Source organism: Trachypithecus francoisi, unplaced genomic scaffold (assembly GCF_009764315.1).
Source record: "Trachypithecus francoisi isolate TF-2019V2 unplaced genomic scaffold, Tfra_2.0 Lachesis_group5, whole genome shotgun sequence".
Classification (NCBI taxonomy): domain Eukaryota; kingdom Metazoa; phylum Chordata; class Mammalia; order Primates; family Cercopithecidae; genus Trachypithecus; species Trachypithecus francoisi.
The window spans coordinates 121315213-121336982 of record NW_022681470.1 but is presented as its reverse complement, the minus strand read 5'-3'; the positions used below and the strand labels follow the sequence as shown (position 1 = coordinate 121336982).

At 37.5% G+C, this 21770-nt stretch overlaps 3 protein-coding genes across 10 annotated transcripts in view; 1 reads left to right on the top strand and 2 right to left on the bottom strand.

Moving 5' to 3' along the window:
• The window catches only part of SASS6 (SAS-6 centriolar assembly protein), a 59268-nt gene extending 56696 nt beyond the window's left edge, over positions 1–2572 (bottom strand). For 2 of the 7 annotated variants that reach the window (XM_033197183.1, XM_033197181.1), the window contains exon 1: positions 2198–2442. In XM_033197183.1, coding sequence (XP_033053074.1) covers positions 2198–2440 — 243 coding nt within the window. In that variant the 5' untranslated portion in view covers positions 2441–2442. Of the gene's footprint in view, positions 1–1898; positions 2123–2197 lie in introns of those variants that run through there. The other 5 variants (XM_033197185.1, XM_033197184.1, XM_033197182.1 and 2 more) reach the window with 5 other exon arrangements.
• TRMT13 (tRNA methyltransferase 13 homolog) lies at positions 2433–20518 on the top strand. The gene is made up of 11 exons (XM_033197189.1): positions 2433–2762; positions 6261–6307; positions 6398–6464; positions 9276–9338; positions 9807–9876; positions 10033–10139; positions 10477–10644; positions 12769–12841; positions 13690–13764; positions 17917–18349; positions 18651–20518. The coding sequence occupies exons 1-11, from the start codon at positions 2616–2618 to the stop codon at positions 18844–18846; spliced, it is 1446 nt and encodes a 481-aa protein (XP_033053080.1). The 5' UTR covers positions 2433–2615; the 3' UTR covers positions 18847–20518.
• LRRC39 (leucine rich repeat containing 39) overlaps positions 18871–21770 on the bottom strand; it is a 29660-nt gene continuing 26760 nt past the window's right edge. For both annotated transcript variants that reach the window (XM_033197193.1, XM_033197194.1), the window contains one exon: positions 18871–19121. In XM_033197193.1, coding sequence (XP_033053084.1) covers positions 19066–19121 — 56 coding nt within the window. In that variant the 3' untranslated portion in view covers positions 18871–19065. The remainder of the gene's footprint in view (positions 19122–21770) is intronic.

Genomic DNA, 21770 nt, shown 5'->3' with positions numbered 1-21770 from the left:
GTCTCTATCAAATTAAAAAAAAAAAAAAAAAAAAACAGTCAGGCATGGTGGTATGTGCCCGTAATTGCAGCTACTCAGGAGGCTAAGGTTGGGGGAACCCTTGGGTCCGGGAGGTCAAGGATGCAGTGAGCTGTAATTGTGCTACTATACTCCAGTATGGGCAACAGCGAGACTCTGGGAAAAAAAAAAAAAAAAGAGAGAGAGAGTCTGGGTTGTTCTTCCTATAGGTCAAGGATCACCAAATTATTCTGTAAAGGGCCAGATAGCAAATATGTTAGGCTTTGCAGGCCATAAGGTCTCTGTCACAATTACTCATCTCTGCCCTTCCTGTGCAAAAGCAGCTACAATTTGTAAGCAAATAAGCATGGTTGTGTTCCAATAAAAGTTTATTTACGAAAACAGGGATTCATCTGGCCCATGTGCTCCAGTTTGCTGACCCCTAATACACAGATAATAGGAATATATTAAAGGTTTCTAAGCAGAGAAACTGAGTTTTAAGATTAACTGTGATGGCAATGTAACCAGAAAGAGACCATCTAGGAGTTGCCATATTGAAACCAAAGTCATGGCCCCCTTTATCTTTCTATAATCATTCTAGAACAGTGTTGTCCAATGGAGATACAATGCAAGCCACAAATGTGAGCCAGATACGTAATTTTAATTTTTTTCATTTTCTTTTTTTTTTTTTTTTTCAGAGACAGGGTCTCACTCTGTCACCCAGGATGGAGTACAGTGGCGCAATCACAGCTCACTGTAACCTCAAGCTTAGGCTCAAGCAATCCTCCCGCCTTGGCCTCCTAAAGTGCTGGGACCACAGGTGTGAGCTACCATCCCTAGCCTACTTTTAAATTTTCTAGAAGTCACATTTAAAAAAAACTTTTAAAAGCAGATGAAATTACTGTTAATAATTTATTGTATTTAACCCAATATACCCCAAAATATTGCCATTTAACACATAATATAAAAACTGAGATATTTTACATTCTTTTTCCATAGTAAGTCTTAAAAATCCAACGTGCATTTTCATACATAAAGCACAACAATTCAGATAAGCCCCATTTCAAATGTCTAATAACCACATGTGGCTAGTGGTTACCATACTGGACAGCATTAAAAGAATGATCAACTAAACCTACAGATCTCCATATGCAGCTGCTGGTTTTGGTACCATCTCCTCGACCGGCTTGCCATTGATTTTTGACCGAATTCTGAACTATATGTACTACAGTTTGACATTACCGGCAACTCAATAAGGCAATGTCTTCATTTTTTATGTTACATTTATACACCACTTAGTTGTCACATACGATTTCACACCTGATCCTCATTACAAACACGTGAATACGCACGTTATATCAGTTTTACAAATGAGGAAAGAACGTTCAAAGAAAAAAGAGACAACTATTGAGTGTTGGAACTAAGAAGAAAAATTAAGTCTCCTGACCGCTGGTCAAACTATTTACGCCCCAATAAAACCACCTCCTTAATCAAAGTTGAACTTCTCTGTGCGACTGGTCTTTATTTCCTCCAGTGATTGTAAACTCCATGAAGAAAAGGACTGTTTTTCCTGATCACTGTATTCCCAGTGCCCAGCAAGGTGTTTTACAAGGAGCCAATATTTACTGAATGAATTGATTAATGACGTTTCTGATTTTCTCATTGTTAGTCAGTTAAATGTAATTTACTTTTTTTTTTTAAAGCAACTGATGTGAAGAGCCAAAGTACGCCACCAAATTCGTAGGTTTTTAAAAGTTGAATCTTACTGCCAACATACTCTCAAAAGAGAACGGGGTTAAAAGGCTCCGAGCCAAGGCCTGAGTTCTAGCGCTGACCCTGCCATGAATTGGCTGTGAGCCCTCACGTAAATTTTTTTAACTTCTCTGGGCCAGAGTTCTTATCTGTCAAAAGGGAAGAGTAGGGCTATAAACTTCACGATTGCGTTCACAGCTAGGGTTTTTGACATTAACTTGATGTGAGCCGGCTTCCTATTTCCTCACACCCCTCCTCCAGTCCCCTCTGCAACGGCCGACTTTGCGACAGAGGTAACCACCGGGCCCTCAGGGTTCCCTATCCGCTTCCTGGGGGGGCCGACTCGACACCTAAGTGCAAGGCGGAGCCCACTGGCCGGAACCGCCATCTTTCCCCATTGGCCTGACCCCAACCGCCACCCGCGGGCACTGGATGACGCGCTCCTTACCTCTCCTCGCAGTCTTTGCATTTCACCTGCAAAGGGACTAGTTGGTGGAACAGAACTTGGCTCATGTTGGCTCGCTGCCCGGGCTGGTGTGTGGAAAAGCCCAACAGGCCGGGCCCTCGGAACTAGCCCGAGAGGCGTCCCAGCCCTGATAGAGTTTGAGTTTGGCGCTCGGCTTCTGCGGAGGAGGCGGGGAGAGAGAAACGAGGGAAAGACGTAAGAGACTTGGCCCTCGCCAGCCACCATCGGATTCTTCCGGTTCTGCGGAAGATAAGGGGAAGACGGTTGTGGTAGTTCCGGGCATTACCTTGTGTGGCGGGGGCTGAGGCAGCCATGTTTGTTAAGGGAAGGGGACCCTAAGGAAGCTGACAACTTTTCTTCTAGTTGCCGGCTGCTGGACAACCGAAGCGAGCCCTGAATTATGGCGACCTCTGCGTCGTCGCCGCACGCGACTGGTTTTCCAGCTGAGGGTAGATGCGGTTACTATGTGGAAAAGAAGAAACGGTTCTGCAGGATGGTGGTCGCCGCAGGGAAAAGATTTTGTGGTGAACACGCTGGAGCCGCGGAGGTGTGGTATCGCCCTACTCTCTCCAGAGTCGGAAATAAGTATCGTGGTCCTGTCGGTGCTGGAACCCGGCGCCTCCCCTCTTTGACAGGTTTCTGCTTGTGTGCCCTGGATCCTCCAGCTTTCACTTTAGTAAACCCAGTTTTGCCCTCCTTGCCGACCGATTATGAGTTCTAGTGATGAGAAATGTTTTAGTTTACCAAGTAAAGCGCCAGCAGTGACCCATTTATGTTGATCTTAACTCATAGTAATGCTAGGTTTTAATTTTACCCCAAGCTGCTCCGTCTTCCTGCTGGAAAGTGATAGTTTAGAAAAAGCAGTGATTGAAGTCCCGAAGGTTTCACTAATTGTGTTCTAATTGTTATTTCGTGAAAGAGAAGCACTTCTCGTGAATGCGGTTGGAAAAAACTTTCTTTTAAAAATTTAGACTTGAGGCCCGGCGCGGAGGCTCACGTCTGTAATCTCAGCACTTTGGAAGGCCGAGGCGGGCGGATCACTTGAGGTCAGGAGCTCGAGACCAGCCTGGCCAACACAGTGAAATTTCTCTCTCTACTAAAAATAAGAAAATCAGGTGGGCGTGGGCGTGGTGGCGCGAGCCTGTAACCCCAGCCACTCGGGAGGCCGAGGCAGGAGAATCGCTTGAACCCAGGAGGTGGAGGTAGCAATAAGCCAAGATCACGCCACTGCATTCCAGCCTGGGTGACAGCCAGACTGAATCTCAAAAAAGAAAAAAATAAAATGTTTTTTCGACTTACAGTTTTTAAGAATGCAACGTTGCTGAAATAGGAAGGAAAGATTTTTAAATATATACGAATTGACCTTTTACAACTGAGAACAAAGCATACAATTTTGTTTGATAATAGTGATGCATATAAATGTACTATCAAACACTGTATATTTTTGTATGTATGTATATTACTTTAGGATGTATATGAGATGGGAAAATAAAAACCAGAGGAGCAAAATGCTGATAGGAAGAGAGCATGTCTAATAGAACTATAAAGAATAAACCAAAGCGATCAGCATCTGATTTCATGCTTCTGAATGTCCAGTATTATTTGCATTATTTTATTTCTTAAGGAGTTTATTCTTCTATACCATATCCAGTGCAGATCAGTCCCCTGACCCCCTTCATCTGCCACTCCCCATCGTAGTTACAGCCTACTTCCTATTTTGTTTTGACTGGCATTTACCCAAAGTGAAGCATACTGAAAAAAGGACATTCTTGTTATGGAATATGGGAGACGTGACTTGCTGTGGGAACTCTGAATTATGCCCATAGTCGTATTGACTGGTCTTGAGGGGACTGGCAAACATCCCTTGTTGAAGAATGAGAGTTATGATAGGAGAATGATTTAGACTCCACCTTATCCAGATATATGGAAGATGAATACAAATGGTGATGATAGTGGAATATGAATAAATCCTTACAAGCTGATCAGTATTCCTAGAGAGGAAGGACATATCGTCATTAGTCCCTTGAAGAGAGAGTGCAAAACATCAAGTGGAAACATTTTTCATGACTACTATCTGGTTTTAAATTGTGGCTATCCTCCTGAATCTGTAATTTATGATATAACTGGATGTTGTGTTTCCATCTTTTTTTCTAAGTGTCATATGTAGCTGTGATGACACCACTTTAACTCATTTTTACGCAGTGGTTCTCGACAGGGACTGATTTTGTCCCCAGCGGACACTTGTCAAAATTGGTTGTCAAACTGAGGGGTATCATTGACATCTAATGGATAGAGACCAGAAATGCTGCTAAACCTCCTACAAATCATGGGACACCCCCGCACTCACCCCCTCAAAAGAATCACCAGCCCAAAACATCAGTAGTGCCAAGATTCAGAATTCTTGTTTCTAAATTCAACTAATAAATTTTAAATGTGCTTTTTTTTCCTATGCTATGGTTAGGCTTTGGGGGTTAGAAGAGCCTTATACATGGAGGTTAGGATTTAAAGCCAGCAAAAGGAAGAAATAATACACAGTTTACTGAATATACAGTCTTTTCCAAAAAAATGAAAATTTCTTAGTTTTCCCACGAAATTCAGTGTGAATAGCTTCATGGACATGCTGAGAGGCATGTTCAAACAGAAATAAATTTTTAAAAGAATAATAATAACAGACACTTAGTGGCTACTTACTCTATGGCCAGCACTGTGCTAGGCAGTTTTGTTTCGTTTTTTTTAACTATTAGCTCACTTAATTTGTTCAAACCTTAGGAGGTAAGACATATTTTTGTTCTCACCTTTCAGATGAGGCAGTAAGACTACCTAACTAAGGTCATAGGGATCATAGCCGGTAGATAGAGCGGGGTATCGTACTAGGCAGTCTGGCTGGCCTGTGTTCTTAACTGTTATACCATCCCTATTTATACAGATTCATGTGGAATATTGGGTAGAATTGCCAACATTACCAATTTTGCTTTCTTTTTTCCCAGTTCATATAGTCATGTGGCACATAATGACATTTCACTCAACAACAGACCACATATATGATAGTGGTCCCATAAGGTTATAATACTGTATTTTTACTGTACCTTTTCTATGTTTAGATACACAAATACTTATATTGTGTTACAGTTGCCTGCAGTATTTAGTATGGTAACATGCTGTACAGGTTTGCAGCCTAGTAGCAATAGGCTATACTATATGGGCTAGGTGTACAGTAGGCTATACTATCCAGGTTTGTGTTACTATACTGTATGATGTTTTCACAATGACAAAATCACCTAAAGATACATTTCTCAGAATGTATTCCGTCATTAAGTGATGTAACTTAGAAATGAGTAGGATGTAACTGATAGTAAAAAGTTGCAAAGCCAGTAAAACATGGCACATATCAAATGGTTAAAATGCCATGTTTCATTGTTTCTAAGAAACTTTACATTTTAACATTCTAAAACCAGGATACATCTTAAAATCCATATGTCAATGGGCAGCATTTTCCAAAAAATGATAAGTATGTGAGGCCATGCATGTTAATTAAGCTTGATTTAGCCATTCCACAATGTATACATATTTCAAAACATCATGTTGTATTAAAACCATACATATAGTGTATATTATTTTATTGCCATAAAAGTCACAATTACTTTTGCACCAACCTAATATGTGATAAATATATACAACTATTTTGTCAATTAAAATAAAATGAAATAGGTAGCATCTTTTTCTTTCTTGTGCATAAAATAGTCATGCATATAATAGTTGTTGCTATCCTAGATTTCAGACACCATATGTAGGCCTTCTCTATAACCTGTTTGAAGCTATAGACCCTTGTTTGTCCAAAGCAATATTTGTTCATATATATTTAAGCCAGCTACACTGGAGAGTTTTTGTTAAACCCTTGGGACCTGATTTTGCCAACTTTTCATTATGTCCTTTTAAGGTTTCCTTACCTTGTTTTGAGATTGCAGAGACACTGAAGTTATATCTGGTATCTGTAAGCAATCAACTTGATATTTTATTTAAATAAATGTATCTCTTAATTTATTAGGAAGAAGATGCTCGGAAAAGAATCCTGTGTCCTTTAGATCCAAAACAGTAAGTATGGATCAGATACGGGTTTTTTTTTGTGCTGGAAACAGTAATTGGCGTAAATCTCACTTGAAATAATTTTCTTTTTAAATTTAGCACAGTATATGAAGATCAACTAGCAAAGCATTTGAAAAAATGTAACTCAAGAGAGAAACCAAAACCTGTAAGTGTTTGATCAGTAAAATTGAATGGTGAAATGTGGTATGTAATGCCTTGGTAGATGCTGCACATGGAATGGGCTTATTTCGTAGCTGAGGAACCCAAGCTCAGGAAATACAATTTTTTATTTAAAGAGATAGGGTCTCACTCTTTCACCAAGGCTGGAGTGCAGTGGCATGATCATAGCTCACTGCAGCCTTGAACTCCTGGACTCAAGCAATCCTCCCACCTCAGCCTCATGGGTAGCTGGGACTATAGGCAAATGACACCACACCTGGCTTATTTTTTAAATTTTTTTATAGAGACAGGGTTCTCGCTATGTTGCCCGGGCTGGTCTCGAACTGCTTGTGTCAAGAAATACTCCTGCCTCAGCCTCCCAAAGTGCTAGGATTATAGGCATGAGCTACCAAATCCAGGCAAGAAATACAAATATTTTTAAATTGGATAGTAGGCAAATCTGCCTGACTTGTTGCATAAGTAGATATTTATTTATTACACTGTACAATGAGGGCTGCCATGTGATCCAGGAAGAGACACCGTTTCTGTCTTCCAAGGGTGCTTGGTATACAACCCTCCTTGAAAAGGTAGTCTGGGAAAAAAGGTAATCAGTGCCTCTGCTTCTAAGACTCGTAGAAAATTGAGAGACTTATGGGAGGATATCTTGCAATAGCACCTCTCAGTTACTTTGACAATATACTCCCATACATTTCCAAATGCCTGCCAATTGAGAACCACTGGGCCAGATGGCATAAGTTTAGAAAGTATTTTTACATTAAGATGGTGTAGAAGAAAAATGACCCTCACCACCACCACCTACTTAGGACATAGCCCCTCTAATAGAAAGAGAGAACATTGGCTTTGTTTGCAAATATCTTCCTTACCTAAGTTCCAGGTTTCAGTTAAAGCAAGCAAGTTTAATATGTGTTCTGAGAAAAGTTGGAGAGAATAGATAAATTTATTAAAAATGGAAACCCTTGGGTGAGTTTCACTATACCAGCACACAAGGAAATGGAGAAAAGCAGTGGAATGATGAGACAGAGAAAGAAATGCAAAGCAGTATTTATCTGGTTCACTATGTAGAGTAGGACACTTGGAACCCAGGTAAAGGCATATCACTATTCTGCTTTACTTTGGAAAACTGGTGAGCAATGTTTAAAAATTTTGTATACTAATTAAAAGTTAGTTGGTTATAAATTTCTTCAATATAAATAGTTTTCACATTTAAAAATCTACTCTACAACATAAGTTACCTAGAACACTCTTGGCAACCATTTTGAACTAAGAGTACATCAAATTCTAATACTTAACAGCTAGTTTTCTATTATAGTTTTATTTCAGTTATCCAGTAAAACATTGTAATTCCTGCAAGCTTCACTCATTCCACTCAATCACCAGTTTCCATTGCTAGCAACACACATTCTGTGCATATAGGTAAAGCTAGTAACACACAAGCAGGATGTTACCTTTCTGCCTCCATGTAACAAAAGTCCATTTACTACACATAACATAATGTCCCCAAGAATTATTTTCACTTTTGAAACGGGATTTGTAGAAACAGTACTGTTTCATTCATCTAGATCTACACTGTTCAGTATGCTAGCCACTAGCCACATATGACTATTTAAATTTGAATTAAAACTAAATAAAATTAAAAATCTAATGTCTCAGTCACACTAGCCATATTTCAGTGGCTACCATATTGGCCAGAGCAGATGTAGAACATTTCCATCATTGCAGAAAGTTCTGCTGGAAAGTGATAATACAGATCCTTACCTAGAATCTGTATTTCTGAAGCCAGACTAGAAAGATTTCATTATCTGTGTTTGTTGGTTTGTTTGTTTATTTTAGAGACAGGGTCTTCCTATATTACCCAGGCTGGTCTCAAATGCCTGGGTTCAAGAGATCCTTGGCCGGGCGCGGTGGCTCAAGCCTGTAATCCCAGCACTTTGGGAGGCCGAGACGGGCGGATCACGAGGTCAGGAGATCGAGACCATCCTGGCTAATACGGTGAAACCCTGTCTCTACTTAAAAATACAAAAAAAACTAGCCGGGCGACGAGGCGGGCGCCTGTAGTCCCAGCTACTCGGGAGGCTGAGGCAGGAGAATGGCGTAAACCCGGGAGGCGGAGCTTGCAGTGAGCTGAGATCCGGCCACTGCACTCCAGCCTGGGTGGCAGAGCGAGACTCCGTCTCAAAAAAAAAAAAAAAAAAGAGATCCTTCTGCCTTGGCTTCCCAAAGTGCTAGGATTACAGGCCTGAGCTACTATGCCTGGCCTCATTATGTTAATTTAAATAACTAGTGTGATGGGACATTTATATTTTCAAGTTTTAATTAATATTTTAAAATAGAAGAAATCAGACTTATTGTTATAATATGTATGTCTTTCTGTTTTTGGTCATGCTGCATGTCTGATAAGCAGCATTATGTAGTTAGTACTTTGCTGTTTTTGCTTTAGCACTATAAGACAAAATTGTTACAGTTCTAGTGTATACAGTCTAGGCTGTAAAACTTTTAATAAATGTTACAAATGAATTTCTTTAAACTGTAAGTGCATATTCAGATAACCACTTCACTCGAATATAAGATCCATGAACACCTTTTTGTCTCTTTTGTTGTCTACTGTGGTGGAGTGCCCAATACCTAAAGCAAACTAGGGACTAGAGTAAGTACTCAATAATGATTTAATGAAGAAATGAAGGGAGGAGGGAGGATGGCAGGTACAGAGCAGGGGATAAAGGGAAGAATCAGTATTTTAGTTTAATGTTTGTGAGCTTCACATTATTAACAGTTCTTTTATGGCTTTGCTTTTGTTAAGGATTTCTATATTCAAGATATTAATGCAGGCTTAAAAGATGAAACAGAAATACCTGAACAATTAGTAAGTACATTGACTTAATATTTAATTTTAAAAGGTATTTATAAGCTCTTTTCATGATGTGAATAAGCCGTGTTCTAATTTTTGTTTCAAGCAAATCTGTTTTTCATTTACAGTGCATTTTCCCATAGACTCAATATTGTTAGAGATGGTTAGTTGCCAGACTAGCTCATGCCCCATAACAAAACAAGCTACAATATGGCCGGGAATCCCCTTTGATTCTTGAACCCTTCTGAGCCTAGACTTGTTCTTGACCTTGAGGAAGTTAGGAGAATTAAAGTAGCACAACAAAGACGGAGTAGAAATTTAGCAATTGGACAATTCTGATGGCAGCTTAGGGAAAAGGCTTGATAGAGAGAAGAGCCTAAGCTGTCATGGAAATTGCCCGATTGGTAAACGTCTACTCAGTCTCTGTAATGCTACTTTAAAGCAATTTTTGGCTACGTTATTTAGTTTTATTTTTGTATATAGGTTCCAATTTCTTCTCTATCTGAAGAGCAGTTGGAAAAGTTAATTAAGAAATTGAGAAAAGCAAGTGAAGGTAAGACTGCCTAAAGTTGCAAGTTCAATTATTTTAGAGTAATTAGGTGGTATATGAGTTGATACCATTCTAGTTTAAAATATGTTACTACTGTTGTTCAGAATCCTATAATTACGTGTTTGGCTGCTTAAGCTGTTGTGCTTATATTTGGCACAGGTTTGAATTCTACACTTAAAGATCATATTATGTCCCATCCAGCATTACATGATGCACTTAATGACCCTAAAAATGGTGATTCTGCAACCAAGCACCTGAAACAGCAGGTATGTTTAGGCTATAGTAACTACTAAACATGGCCTTTGTTCATTTGTTGAAAGTGTTTTAAATGTAATTATTAATAAGATTTTATTTTGTTTACCTTTCAGGGTGCCAAATATTTCCATTTCAAAAAATATATAGAAACATATATAAAAAAATGAGGGCATGGATATGATTCTGAGTACCATATATTAAATATATAAGAGCAAGAGAGAAAAATCTTAAGTCAAGTAGAAATTATCATGTAAAACATCTGCCTTACATAGAAATTACCTTGCTCTTTTCCCATTTGAACAAAATGTGTTTGCTCTAGTTTATAAAATAATCTTGTGAAGTTTGCAGGCTTCTATTTTAGGTAACATTGAAAAATTAAAGTTACTTGGTCCGAGAAGATGCTTTGTTGAGTTTGGAGCGGGAAAGGGAAAATTATCTCATTGGGTTGATATTGCCTTAAAAGATGCTGAAAAAGTTCACTTCATCCTAGTAGAAAAGGTGACCACAAGATTCAAGGTAAGTGTAACCATTGCTCTATGTTAGTAACCAAACTTTGTTTTCATTTTTTGTGTTCAGGAAAAAAGTGATAGAAACATTTCTTAAAAGAAAGGAGAGGAATTTTTAAAATCTGTTTATTGTAGCTTTTTATTAGTTCCAATTGTATTGATAACTCAAACTGAAGGTGAATTTTTTTAGTCTAAGTTTTGATAGTCCGTTGATCTGAATTCTTAAAATTATTTGCAGAGACAGGAAAATATATAGAAAGAGCCAAGCTCAAGCTAGGAGTTAAAAGTCTTGGGTTCTACTCCTATCTTTGCCACTTGCCATTCATTCATTAAACAAATTTTGAGCATACTGCCAGGCCCCACCCAGGCTGAAGTACAGTGGCAGGACCCTGGCTCACTGCAACCTTGACCTCCTCAGCTCATGTAATCCTCCCATTTCAGCCTCATGAGTAGCTGGGACTACAGTCACGAACCATCATGCCCAGGTAATTTTTAAAAATTTTTTGTGGAGACAGGGTCTCACTTTGTTGCCCAGGCTGGTCTCGAACTCCTGGGCTCAAGACCTCCTCCCACCTTAGCTTCCCAAAGTGCTGGGATTACAAGCGTGAGCCACTGTGCCCAGCCACTCTATTACTTATATTTAGAAAAGAGACCCAGGCAAATACATAAATGACTACAGTAAAGTGTTAAAATACGAGAAAGGTCTGCACAGAGTACAGCGTGGTTTCAAAGACGGGAGTGACAAGTTTTATTGCAGGGAAGAGATGGAGAATGACTACACAGAGAAGGTGATGCTTGAACTAAATCTTGAAAGGTGAATTGGTGTTTGTTAGAGAGTTTGAGAAGCATTCTAGGAAACAAGAATAATGTAACCAAATACATGAAATAACAGGAAAACATGGAAACATTCCTGTTTAATGGGAGTACATGTTGCAAAGTAGAGTTGAGCAATGATGAGACTGGAGAGGATGGTAGCCTATAGAAGATCTCATATTTTATGCTAAGGAAGGAGTTTGACTATGCTGCTGTCTGGTGGGGGTACGATAGAAAAAAGATTTAGTTCTTGGCTTTGAAGAAGCTTATGTCTAGTGGAGTAGACATACAAATATTTGTGTTCAGTATGCTAAGTGTGTTTTGATAGTGGTAAGTACCCAATCCTATGGGAGCATGAAGATAGAGCAGCAACCTCAGTCTAGTGTGGGTCATAGAAGTTTTCGTAGAAGTGACAGTTGAGATGAGATTGAAATAGTATGTAAGATTTGGTAAAGTAGAAGGGAATTTTTCAAAGTTTATCCTAGCAGCACCATTAAAACTATATTAGAAGAGTCTGACACTTGAAGTAGAGAGATTAATAATAAAGATAATTTTTGTCCAACAATCCAAGTAAGAGAGAGGCCAGAGCTAAAGCTATTGCACTGGGATGGAGAGGAGAGCAACAGAATGAGAAATGTGAAGATGTTGGAAGCCACAAGAGTTGGTGATTTATTAGTAATTGAATATGAGAGATAAGGAGTAATTTTGGGTAGAATTTTTATGACTTGGGTGACTAAATGGTGTTCTTCCCTGAGATAAGGAATAAAGGGGGAGCAAGAGGAAGGAGGGTTTTGGAGACAGAAATAATGAGTTCAGTTCTGGATATGCCTAGTTTGCTAGTGAAGTAGAGCTTTCTAGTTCACAATTGAGTATGTGTCTGATGCTCATTGGAGAGGCCTGAGCCACATAAATGTAGATCAGTAGGTCATGGGCACATAGGTATAGGTTAGAATGGTTGTGAACTTTCAGGAGAGCAAGAAGAGGAGTGAACCAAAAATAGAATACGAAGAGTGATAAAGATAAAGGAGCTAGTAGACACAATCTTAAATAAATGACTTAAGATCTGTGAACTTCAGTTCCTTTGTCAGTGAATTGGGAATTTTTAGGGTTAAAGGAAATAATGTCTATGTTTACATAATTGATGAACATTTTCAAATCTTTTTTTAGAAGTGTGATATTTTGAAGTTCTCATCAAAGAATATAGTCTTAATTTTTAAATATATTCTGTTGCTCTGAATTTTGAAAACAAAAATCTTTTTATTTTCATAAATCCTTTTTAAACGTAAGAAGTCATTATTACAATAATGTTCTGTTTGTGCAGGTGGATGGAAAACACAGAAAGAAAAATTCAGTGTTTGAAAGACTTCAAATTGATATTCAACACTTGTGTTTGAGTAAGTTGTGTAACTTTCCATTGCTCTACAAATAAATCATAACTGTTTCAAACTCTGAGGTTGCTTAGAAATCCAATCATGCAGAACGGTGCTTCAGAGAAAACAGTCAAATCAATCCATTGTTAATATAGAATGTTTTATATAATGTTTAAATAGATGTAAATTGAATTAAGGTTGAGAATTTTTTAAATTTTCAGTATCAAATGGAAATGAAGTGTTAGGGAAGAGATTAAAAGTTTTATGTTGTTTCTTTGTCCTGTTTAAATTTTTTTGAGTCCTTTCAAATATAAACTAGCCTTCTGCCTGCAGTTAACATGACTTTACCTAAACCATTAAAGAAAATGAGGTATTTCTCTGCCTAGCTAATGTGTTAAAGATACTTCCTAGAATTTTAAATTGTACAAGAGAAAAGAAGTCATCACTGTGGAATTCACATTCCGTACACAAAACACACACAGTCACATACACACAAAACACTCCTCAATCAACCTCTGTAGTGCCCTTTTTATACCTTTTCTATTTTCAGATTATCCAAAGAAAATAATGCAAACATATCTTCACAACCTCTTCCATTCACTAATTTTAATCCAGTCATGAAATGCAACCCAGCATTTGTATAGAAATCACTGTTTTTAAAATTATTTAACTGAATATGTTAACTTTTTGATGTTATGAACCCTAAACAAATTCTTATGTTATATGTTGGGTTCCATAAAGTGAGAATTTTTTCTTTGAGTCTCTTTCAGGCTAAAATTCAGAGACTCTAATTAGTTATTTCTTTTGGAAGGCCACATTAATATGTACTTTATTTCACTAGACAGTTAACTTAATTCTCATTTCCATTTCAGACAAGATTCCTGTGCTAAGAGAAGGAAAATTACCTGTGGTAGGAATTGGAAAGCATCTGTGTGGTATGGCAACAGGTATGTAAACATACTAATAATGTTTACATTAATGCATTAAGTTTTGGCCTAACCTGGCCCCAACCATTTCAGTGGCCTCTTTTGAATAGATATCTTATGTTTACAACTCATTAATCTTTATGGAGCACTGGATCTGTGCTTTATTAGGTGCATAGCCTTCCTATTTATCTGCTCATTTTGGCCATTTTGCAGGATAAATTAAGAGTTTTGTATGTAAATACTGCATCACATTAGACTTTAAAGTTCTTTGGGTTAAATTTCAACCAGAAAAGGAAAAGAAGACATTTATGGAAACTGTATGATTCCACCCAGAAGCTACTGATTTTTTTAGAGTAGTTCCTTAGGAAGAACTCAGAAACCACTCCCATTAAAAGACTATTGTGTTTCAGGATTATGGGGAAAAAGAAAAAAATAAATGTTAGACAAAAAAAAAAAAATCTAAGATGTCTTGTCTTAGCACTTTGATCCATCAGATCTAGCATGGTAAAGTGGAAACAGCATGTGCTTTAGAATCAGATAGTCTAGCTTTCAGCTCTATTGTGTAACCTTGTCAAATTACTTAACCTTTCTGAACTTTGGTTACCTCATCTATAAAACAGAGATACTAATATATTAATTTACTGGGTTGCGTGTGAAGTGTCTGGCACATAATAGTGCTCAATAAATGTTAATTATTGTTACATCATCTTACTAACTTTTGCTAGTTTCATCATCTACCCATATGGGTAACTTGGAGCGTCCATAGATAATATTTATATTGGCTGGAAATGGCATTGAGTACTATATATTTGTTTTGGCCTTCATAGTTTTTAAGACTACAGTAATGTACAACATAACGATGATTTGGTCAGCAGTGGACTCATATATGACAGTGGTCCTATAAAATTATACCATATTTTTACTGTACCCTTTCTGTATTTAGATACACAAATACTTACCATTGTGTTACAGTCACCTACAGTATTCAGTAACATGCTGTACAGGTTTGTAGCCTAGGAGCAATAGGCTGTGCCATACACCCTAGGTGTGTAGTAGGCTACACTACATCATCTAGGTCTGTGTAGTACACTCTGATGTTCCCGCAATGATGAAATCACCTAACGCATTTCTCAAAACATATACCAATGGTTAAGCAATGCATGACTGTACTTTCACATACCTTATCTCATTTAAGCCTTATAAAAGTCTTCTAAAGTAAACCAGTTCCATCCTGGGGGTAGGAGGGAGTACACTCTTTTAACCTACAGTGGCCATTTCTCATGTTCCACATAATTTTTTTCCCCTTGATTCACTGTATCTGAATCCTCCTTTCATCTCTGCTGCAGTTGCTTGCCCTTCTTGAAATTCCGTTTTCTTCTTTCTTGTGATACTCTTATTTCCTGGTTCTTTCCCTACATCTATGCCATTCTGTTTATTTCACAGTCTCCATCCACTTCTGTCCTTTAAATATTTAATATTCAGGCTAGGCACAGTGGTTTATGCCTGGAAACCCAACACTGGAGTCTGAAGTGAGATGATTGCTTGAGTCTAGGAGTTCAAGATTAGCTTGGGCAACATAGCAAGACCCCATCTCTACAGAAAATTTAGAAATTTGCTGGGCGTGATAGCTTGTGCATGTAGTCCCAGCTATTCAGGAGGCTGAGGTGGGAGAATCACTTGAGCCTAGGAGTCTGAGTCTGCAGTGAACTGGGATAGCGCCACTGCACTGCAGCCTGGGTGACAGAGCAAGACCCTGTCTCAATCGGTCAATCAATCTCAGACCCATCTGCTACACAACTAATGTGTCTTTCTCTTTAAACTCTTCAGTACTTACTGATATAGTCTGAACTCTTTGACATAACGTTTGCATCTCAATCTGGCTTCAGCCTTCCTCTCTTTGCATTCCCTGTCTCCTACTTTGCTGTTCAGCAACATCAAACCCTGGGTGCTCTTCCATATACTGTACTATTTCTACTATATCTGGAATTTCACCCCCATTCACCCAAACAAAACAACTGATCAGTTTTTACTCATCCTTCACCTCAGTTGTCACCACTTTCAGGGAGCTCCCTTAAATAAGATATGCCTCCTTGGTGTTATCATAATACCCTCTGCATATTTTTACATTGTTGTACTTTAATTATCTGTTTATATATCTAATTCTTCCAGCATGCTCTGCATTTTTTGAGTATATGGCATATACTAGCACAATGCTTGCTATATAACAGGAACACAGTGAATATTGGGATGAATGAATAATCTTGGCTACCAATTTGCTGTGTTTCCTTGTCCCTTTCTGTGTATGTGGCTTTGTCGTTTAAGTTCTGTGTAACAGATGAATTGAGATAAATTGCTAAAGCTCCTTCCAATTCTGAAATAACTTAATTCTTTTTTTGTTTTGTTTTGTTTTCTTTGAGATGGAGTCTCGCTCTGTCACCCAGGCTGGAGTGCAGTAGCGCAATCTCGCCTCACTGCAACCTCTGCCTCCCAGGTTCAAGCGATTCTCCTGCCTCAGCCTCCCGAATTGCTGGGACAACAGGCTCGTGCCATCACGCCTGGCTAATTTTTGTATTTTTAGTAGAGACGGAATTTCACCATGTTAGCCAGGAAGGTCTCCATCTCCTGACCTTGTGATCTGCCCACCGTGGCCTCCCAAAGTGCTGGAATTATAGGTGTGAGTCACTGCAGCTGGCCTGAAATAACTTAATTCTTTTAATAATTTATCTGATTATTCACATTTCTGAAAATCACTTAAGTCAAATATGAATAAAACAATGACTGAATGTATTTTGTCAGAAAATAATAGTTTATGAAATAATAGATTAGCTATCACTTTCTCCAAAGAATGGGTTTCTAATGTTTGTTGACTTAAATTTATATATTGAATTCAATTTACTAGTGAAATATCAGATCATTTAATAGTCACTTGTTGGCCGGGCGCGGTGGCTCAAGCCTGTAATCCCAGCACTTTGGGAGGCCGAGACGGGTGGATCACGAGGTCAGGAGATCGAGACCATCCTGGCTAACACGGTGAAACCCCATTTCTACTAAAAAAAAATACAAAAAACTAGCCGGGCGAGGTGGCGGGCGCCTGTAGTCCCAGCTACTCTGGAGGCCAAGGCAGGAGAATGGTGTAAACCCAGGAGGCGGAGCTTGCAGTGAGCTGAGATCCGGCCACTGCACTCCAGCCTGGGTGACAGAGCGAGACTCCGTCTCAAAAAAAAAAAAAAAAAATAGTCACTTGTTTTATCTTAGGGTAATACAATTTTAAAATATGTATATGTTTTTGATTGAACAGACATAACATGACAATCTAATGATTAAGACAGAAGATGTGGGTCCTACATTTGGGGTCTTTCCAATATTGTCAATAATGTAGGAGTTTTTGATAGGAAATAGCCATAGTCATCAAAAATCCATCTATTTAGTTTTAAAATATACTAAAATGTTTTCATTGTAATGTGGAGTACATCTCCCTCTTAAGTTTGTGTATATTAATCATTGCATCCTCAATGCTTTGCTCATGAAAGGCATTCAGTAAATGTTTGTTAAATAAATGAATAAATACAGTTATGCTACTCAGTGAGGGCTACTTTCCAGATTCTGTTCTTACTCCTCTTTTCAACTCTTCAGTTCATCACTATTTGCTATGAGCCTCTTCAAGACAAGCATCTTGAGTTAGCATCAACCTAAACAGATTTGTGTGCCCTTCCTTCCTCCTCCCTCTTCCTTTCTTCCCTCCTTCGCTCCCTTCCTCCCTCCCTTCCTTCCTTCCTTCCTTCCTTCTTTTTTTCCTTTCTTAAACTAGAATTAAGTGTAGGTGAATAAAGTTTTCCTGTACAAGTCATTTCCTCAGCTAAGGTAGGAAAAGTGAGAGACAGTTCAGGTAGCTGGGTAAAAGTTCTTCAAATTGTAGATCTTAAGCTTCAGATAGCTTTATTGGAAAGTAGGCTTTACACAAAATAAATCATTAAAGAAATTGAGAAGATAGTAAGAAGAGCAAATTTGAACGACGTTGATAATTCACCATAGAATTATTACAAATATAAAGCTGAGTAGGTTTTTGCTGTTTTTATTGTTGGGTTTTTAAAAACAGTACTGCTTAATAAATGTAAAAAATACTTATTTTTAAAGATGATGTGGTTTCGGGGGGCCACATAATTGTGTTTGCAGATCTTGCATTACGATGTTTGATTGAAACCTATGCTGCCAGTTTTGAGGAAAGGAATGAAGAACCTTTAGCCAAACGCATAAAGAATGATAAAACAGAAAAAGAAATTTACACTTTGGCCAAGGAAGGAAATGAAAAAAATGTCCCAGAGAAGTGGAACCCTGTGGCTGGCATTGTTATTGCACTCTGTTGTCACCACAGGTGTGATTGGAGACATTATGTGGGCAAAGAATATTTCAGGGCTCTAGGCCTTGGAGCAGTGGAATTCCACTATTTCCAACGAATGAGTAGTTGGGCAACTTGTGGGATGCGGAAAACATCTTTGGAAACCTCAAATAGTACCACAAAGAGACAAGATAATCAGAATGATGATAGTGAAGAGCATGATGATGGAGGATACAGAATCACAGATGATGGCGCTGATAGTTTGCCTGGGTAAGAGACTACTTTTGTAATGTATGACACTAACGGAGAAATATTGTATTATACTGTACTTTAGATGACTATTATCAACAATTCATGAAAATGTATTTTATAATCTAATTTTAGAATAAGCTAAAATATACACATCTTTTATTGTGGTCATAAATATAATGTGTCTTGGAAGCATGGGATAAAGTACTTAGTACATTATGGGTTAGTTAACATTCTCTCAATAAATAGAAGTGACAAAAATAATTTTTTATAAAGTTTGGCAAAATTTTAACAATGTTTTGTATGTGTTTATTCAATTTAGGCTTCTTAGTGTTGAAGAAAAGAAGAAAATAGGGCATCTTTGTAAATTGCTGATTGACCAAGGTCGAATCCAGTATTTGCAGCAGAAGGGATTCAGTCCTGCTTTGCAGTACTATACAGACCCTCTGGTGTCTTTGGAAAATGTTTTGTTAACTGCTTTACCAAATCATTCTTCATCACCAGAAACAACTGCTTAATGGAAAAGAAATTTGAGCATCATCTGTCTTCCACCAAAAAAATTTTTTAATTATATTTTTATATTAAAAAATATATACTTTAAATAGCAAATAATATGAACTTTAAAAAATGCTGTGGCCTCATTAAACTTTGGTAATAGCTTTTCTTTTTACTTCAGAAATCCAAACATTAGAGAATTCACCAAAGCAATCCTCTTTAGAAGGGCATCTTGAATTATATTATCCATCCATATTTATGGAGATTGGTAAGGTAGTTGAACCGTTGACTTGGTGATCTGAAACATACATATCAACACATAATTAGCATATTTCTGTTTGTATTAATTTTGGAAATTTATCTTTCTTTGATTTTATTTAATATTTTTTATTTCTCAAGTTCAAGAGGTAGTGATTGTAACAAGGGCCAATCTGAGAATTTGACTTGTATGTGGACATTTTTCTGTAGGAGACCTGAAAAGCACAATTATGATTTTCTCAAATGCAAACAATTCAGAGATGTTCACAATTAATAAACACAATTAATGAAGTTACCTTCAAATTTCCAGAGCCATACATGTATATATTGTCAGAATCTGTCCATGACAAACACAAAACTGAAGAGCTATTTTCAAAGAAAGAAGATTATTTCACTTAATTATTTTGTTGGATAATTATCTAGTTAGAACTTCCGAAAAGATACTTACAAACATAATTCACAAATTTGAAATAACTTCTGGAGTTGATTAGCTATCTCATATCTTTTATCAGGTCATTTTTTACATATAGAGGCACAAACAATAAGTATGTTCTCTTCTGTTTGGGAAAATAATTTGGAATATAGTAGAAATTAAATAATGAAATGAAAAACCTCAAATTTAGGCCTTATTTAACTCATGACTGGTTTCTATGCACAAACAAATATTAAACCAAACATATGGTAGGACTGTTATTCTCTTCTGCATCTTATCCCCATTTTGTTTCTGCCTTTATTTGTAAAAATTGTCTTAATTTATGGTACATTTGCCAAGACAAAGGTTCAGAATTACTAATTTTAGATATTATGATATTCTGAGGTAACTATTTTTATCCTGTAGTTCTGTGATTACATGATTTGTAAATAAGAAGCCTAGCCAATTTAAAATTCCTGACTTTAGTCTCATATGTCTTGTCAGACTGCCTCGGTTCAAATTCCAACCCTACCATCTTTGAGTTGTGTGACCTTGGGCATGCCACTTAATCTCTTTGTGCCTCAATTTCCTCCTCTTAAAATGGGGATGATGATGATAACAATAATACCTACCTCACAAGGTTGTTGTGAGTATCAAATGAGATAACATAAGTAAAATGCATAGAACAGTTCCAAGCACAGATTCAATAAATAACTGGAAATAGTAGTGGTAGTAACTTGTGAATCTATTTTTAATAACGTAATAGGCTTTGATTGTATTATCTCTTTAAGTGTTAACTTTTTTTTCCTTGTTATAAGTTTTATGTCAAATGCTATTAAAGTAAGGTAGTTTGTTTTTTAAGTTAGTTACCCATGTCCCCAATCAAGGGAACCTAAATGAAGATATTATACCATTATATAATTAACCTTTTTTTATTGTGTCAAGCAATACTAATTTGTGTCATAAAATTTGTTTTGCATCATTCAACAATTTATGCCCAGAAATAAACAATATTCTACAACAGGCATAATCTCATTTATGTTTCATAAAGTATTCATACACACCCAAGAATTATCATACAGAAACAGTTCTGTGGCCCATTTAGCTTAATGGTATGTTTCTGACAATGGTATCAAGTACCTTAACGGAAGATAAGTTTGTCCTTCAACATGCCAGCCTTAGGTCAGGATTATTGTTTTCCTAACTGTTAATTTGTCTTCACATATCATGAGAAAGTGACTATGTGGGATATGCATACAGCTATTTCTTGTCCTGCACAATTTTCAGATTCAACAAACCTCTTCTTGAACTTTAGATTCACCTACACAATTACCACAACTTGCATGTTCCACAAGTGCATCAAATTTACTGCTAAGGGCCAGGTGCGGTGGGTTACGCCTGTAATCCCAGCACTTTGGGAGGCCAAGGCAGGTGAATCACCTGAGGTCAGGAGTTCGAGACCAGCCTGACCAATATGGTGAAACCCTGTCTCTACTAAAATTACAAAATTAGCTGGGCATGGTGGCGCATGCCTGTAATCTCAGCTACTCAGGAGGCTGAGGCAGGAGAATTGCTTGAACCTGGGAGGCGGAGGTTGCCAAGTGAGCCGAGATTGCACCATTGCACTCCGGCCTGGGCAACCAGAGAGAAACTCCTCAAAAGAAAAATGACTGCCAAAATTAGAAATCATCTTCTGCCTCTACCACCTGATTCTACTCGCCAACCCAACTTCTGTACTTCATTCACCATCTTAGCATCACTGTCTATCCAGTCACTCTCTAAACCAAAAACATTCATTATAAACTCCCTTTTCTCATCTTCATTCAATTACCAATTCTGTCTCCTAATCATCTTTTATGTATTCTCTCTCTGCTTTCCAAAACTAGGTTACAATTAGGACTTTTTTTGCCTGTCTTTCCCCAATCTGTCTCCATGTTATTGCATCTATGACCTTGCTACAATAAATCTAATCACCATTTTGTAAACATCCTCCGCTGAATGTTAGTAAAAATTATTTCCTCTAGCTGAAAAACTCTGTCATTGTCTTCTCAGTTATACTCATTTTTCAAACTAACTAGTTGTTGCATTAGGTTGAACTAAAATCTGCCTTTTAAGTTAAAAACTTAACATTTTACAATTAGAAGACCATGATTTCTATTACTATTGTTTCATTGTTTTTATTAACAAATAATTGTGCACTTTGTCCTCTTCCCCTGATCTTGGTTTAGCTTAAAGCCCCTCCTTGATTAAAAAAAGTGGTGTAATTCAAAATTATCA

Bases quoted from the DNA above. Each gene is read 5' to 3' on its own strand.
- TRMT13 (XM_033197189.1), top strand. From the start codon at position 2,616: ATGGCGACCTCTGCGTCGTCGCCGCACGCGACTGGTTTTCCAGCTGAG. The intron at 6,465-9,275 runs GTAAGTGTTTGA...GCTTTTGTTAAG, and splicing joins CAAGAGAGAAACCAAAACCT to GATTTCTATATTCAAGATAT. The intron at 10,140-10,476 runs GTATGTTTAGGC...TGAAGTTTGCAG, and splicing joins CCAAGCACCTGAAACAGCAG to GCTTCTATTTTAGGTAACAT.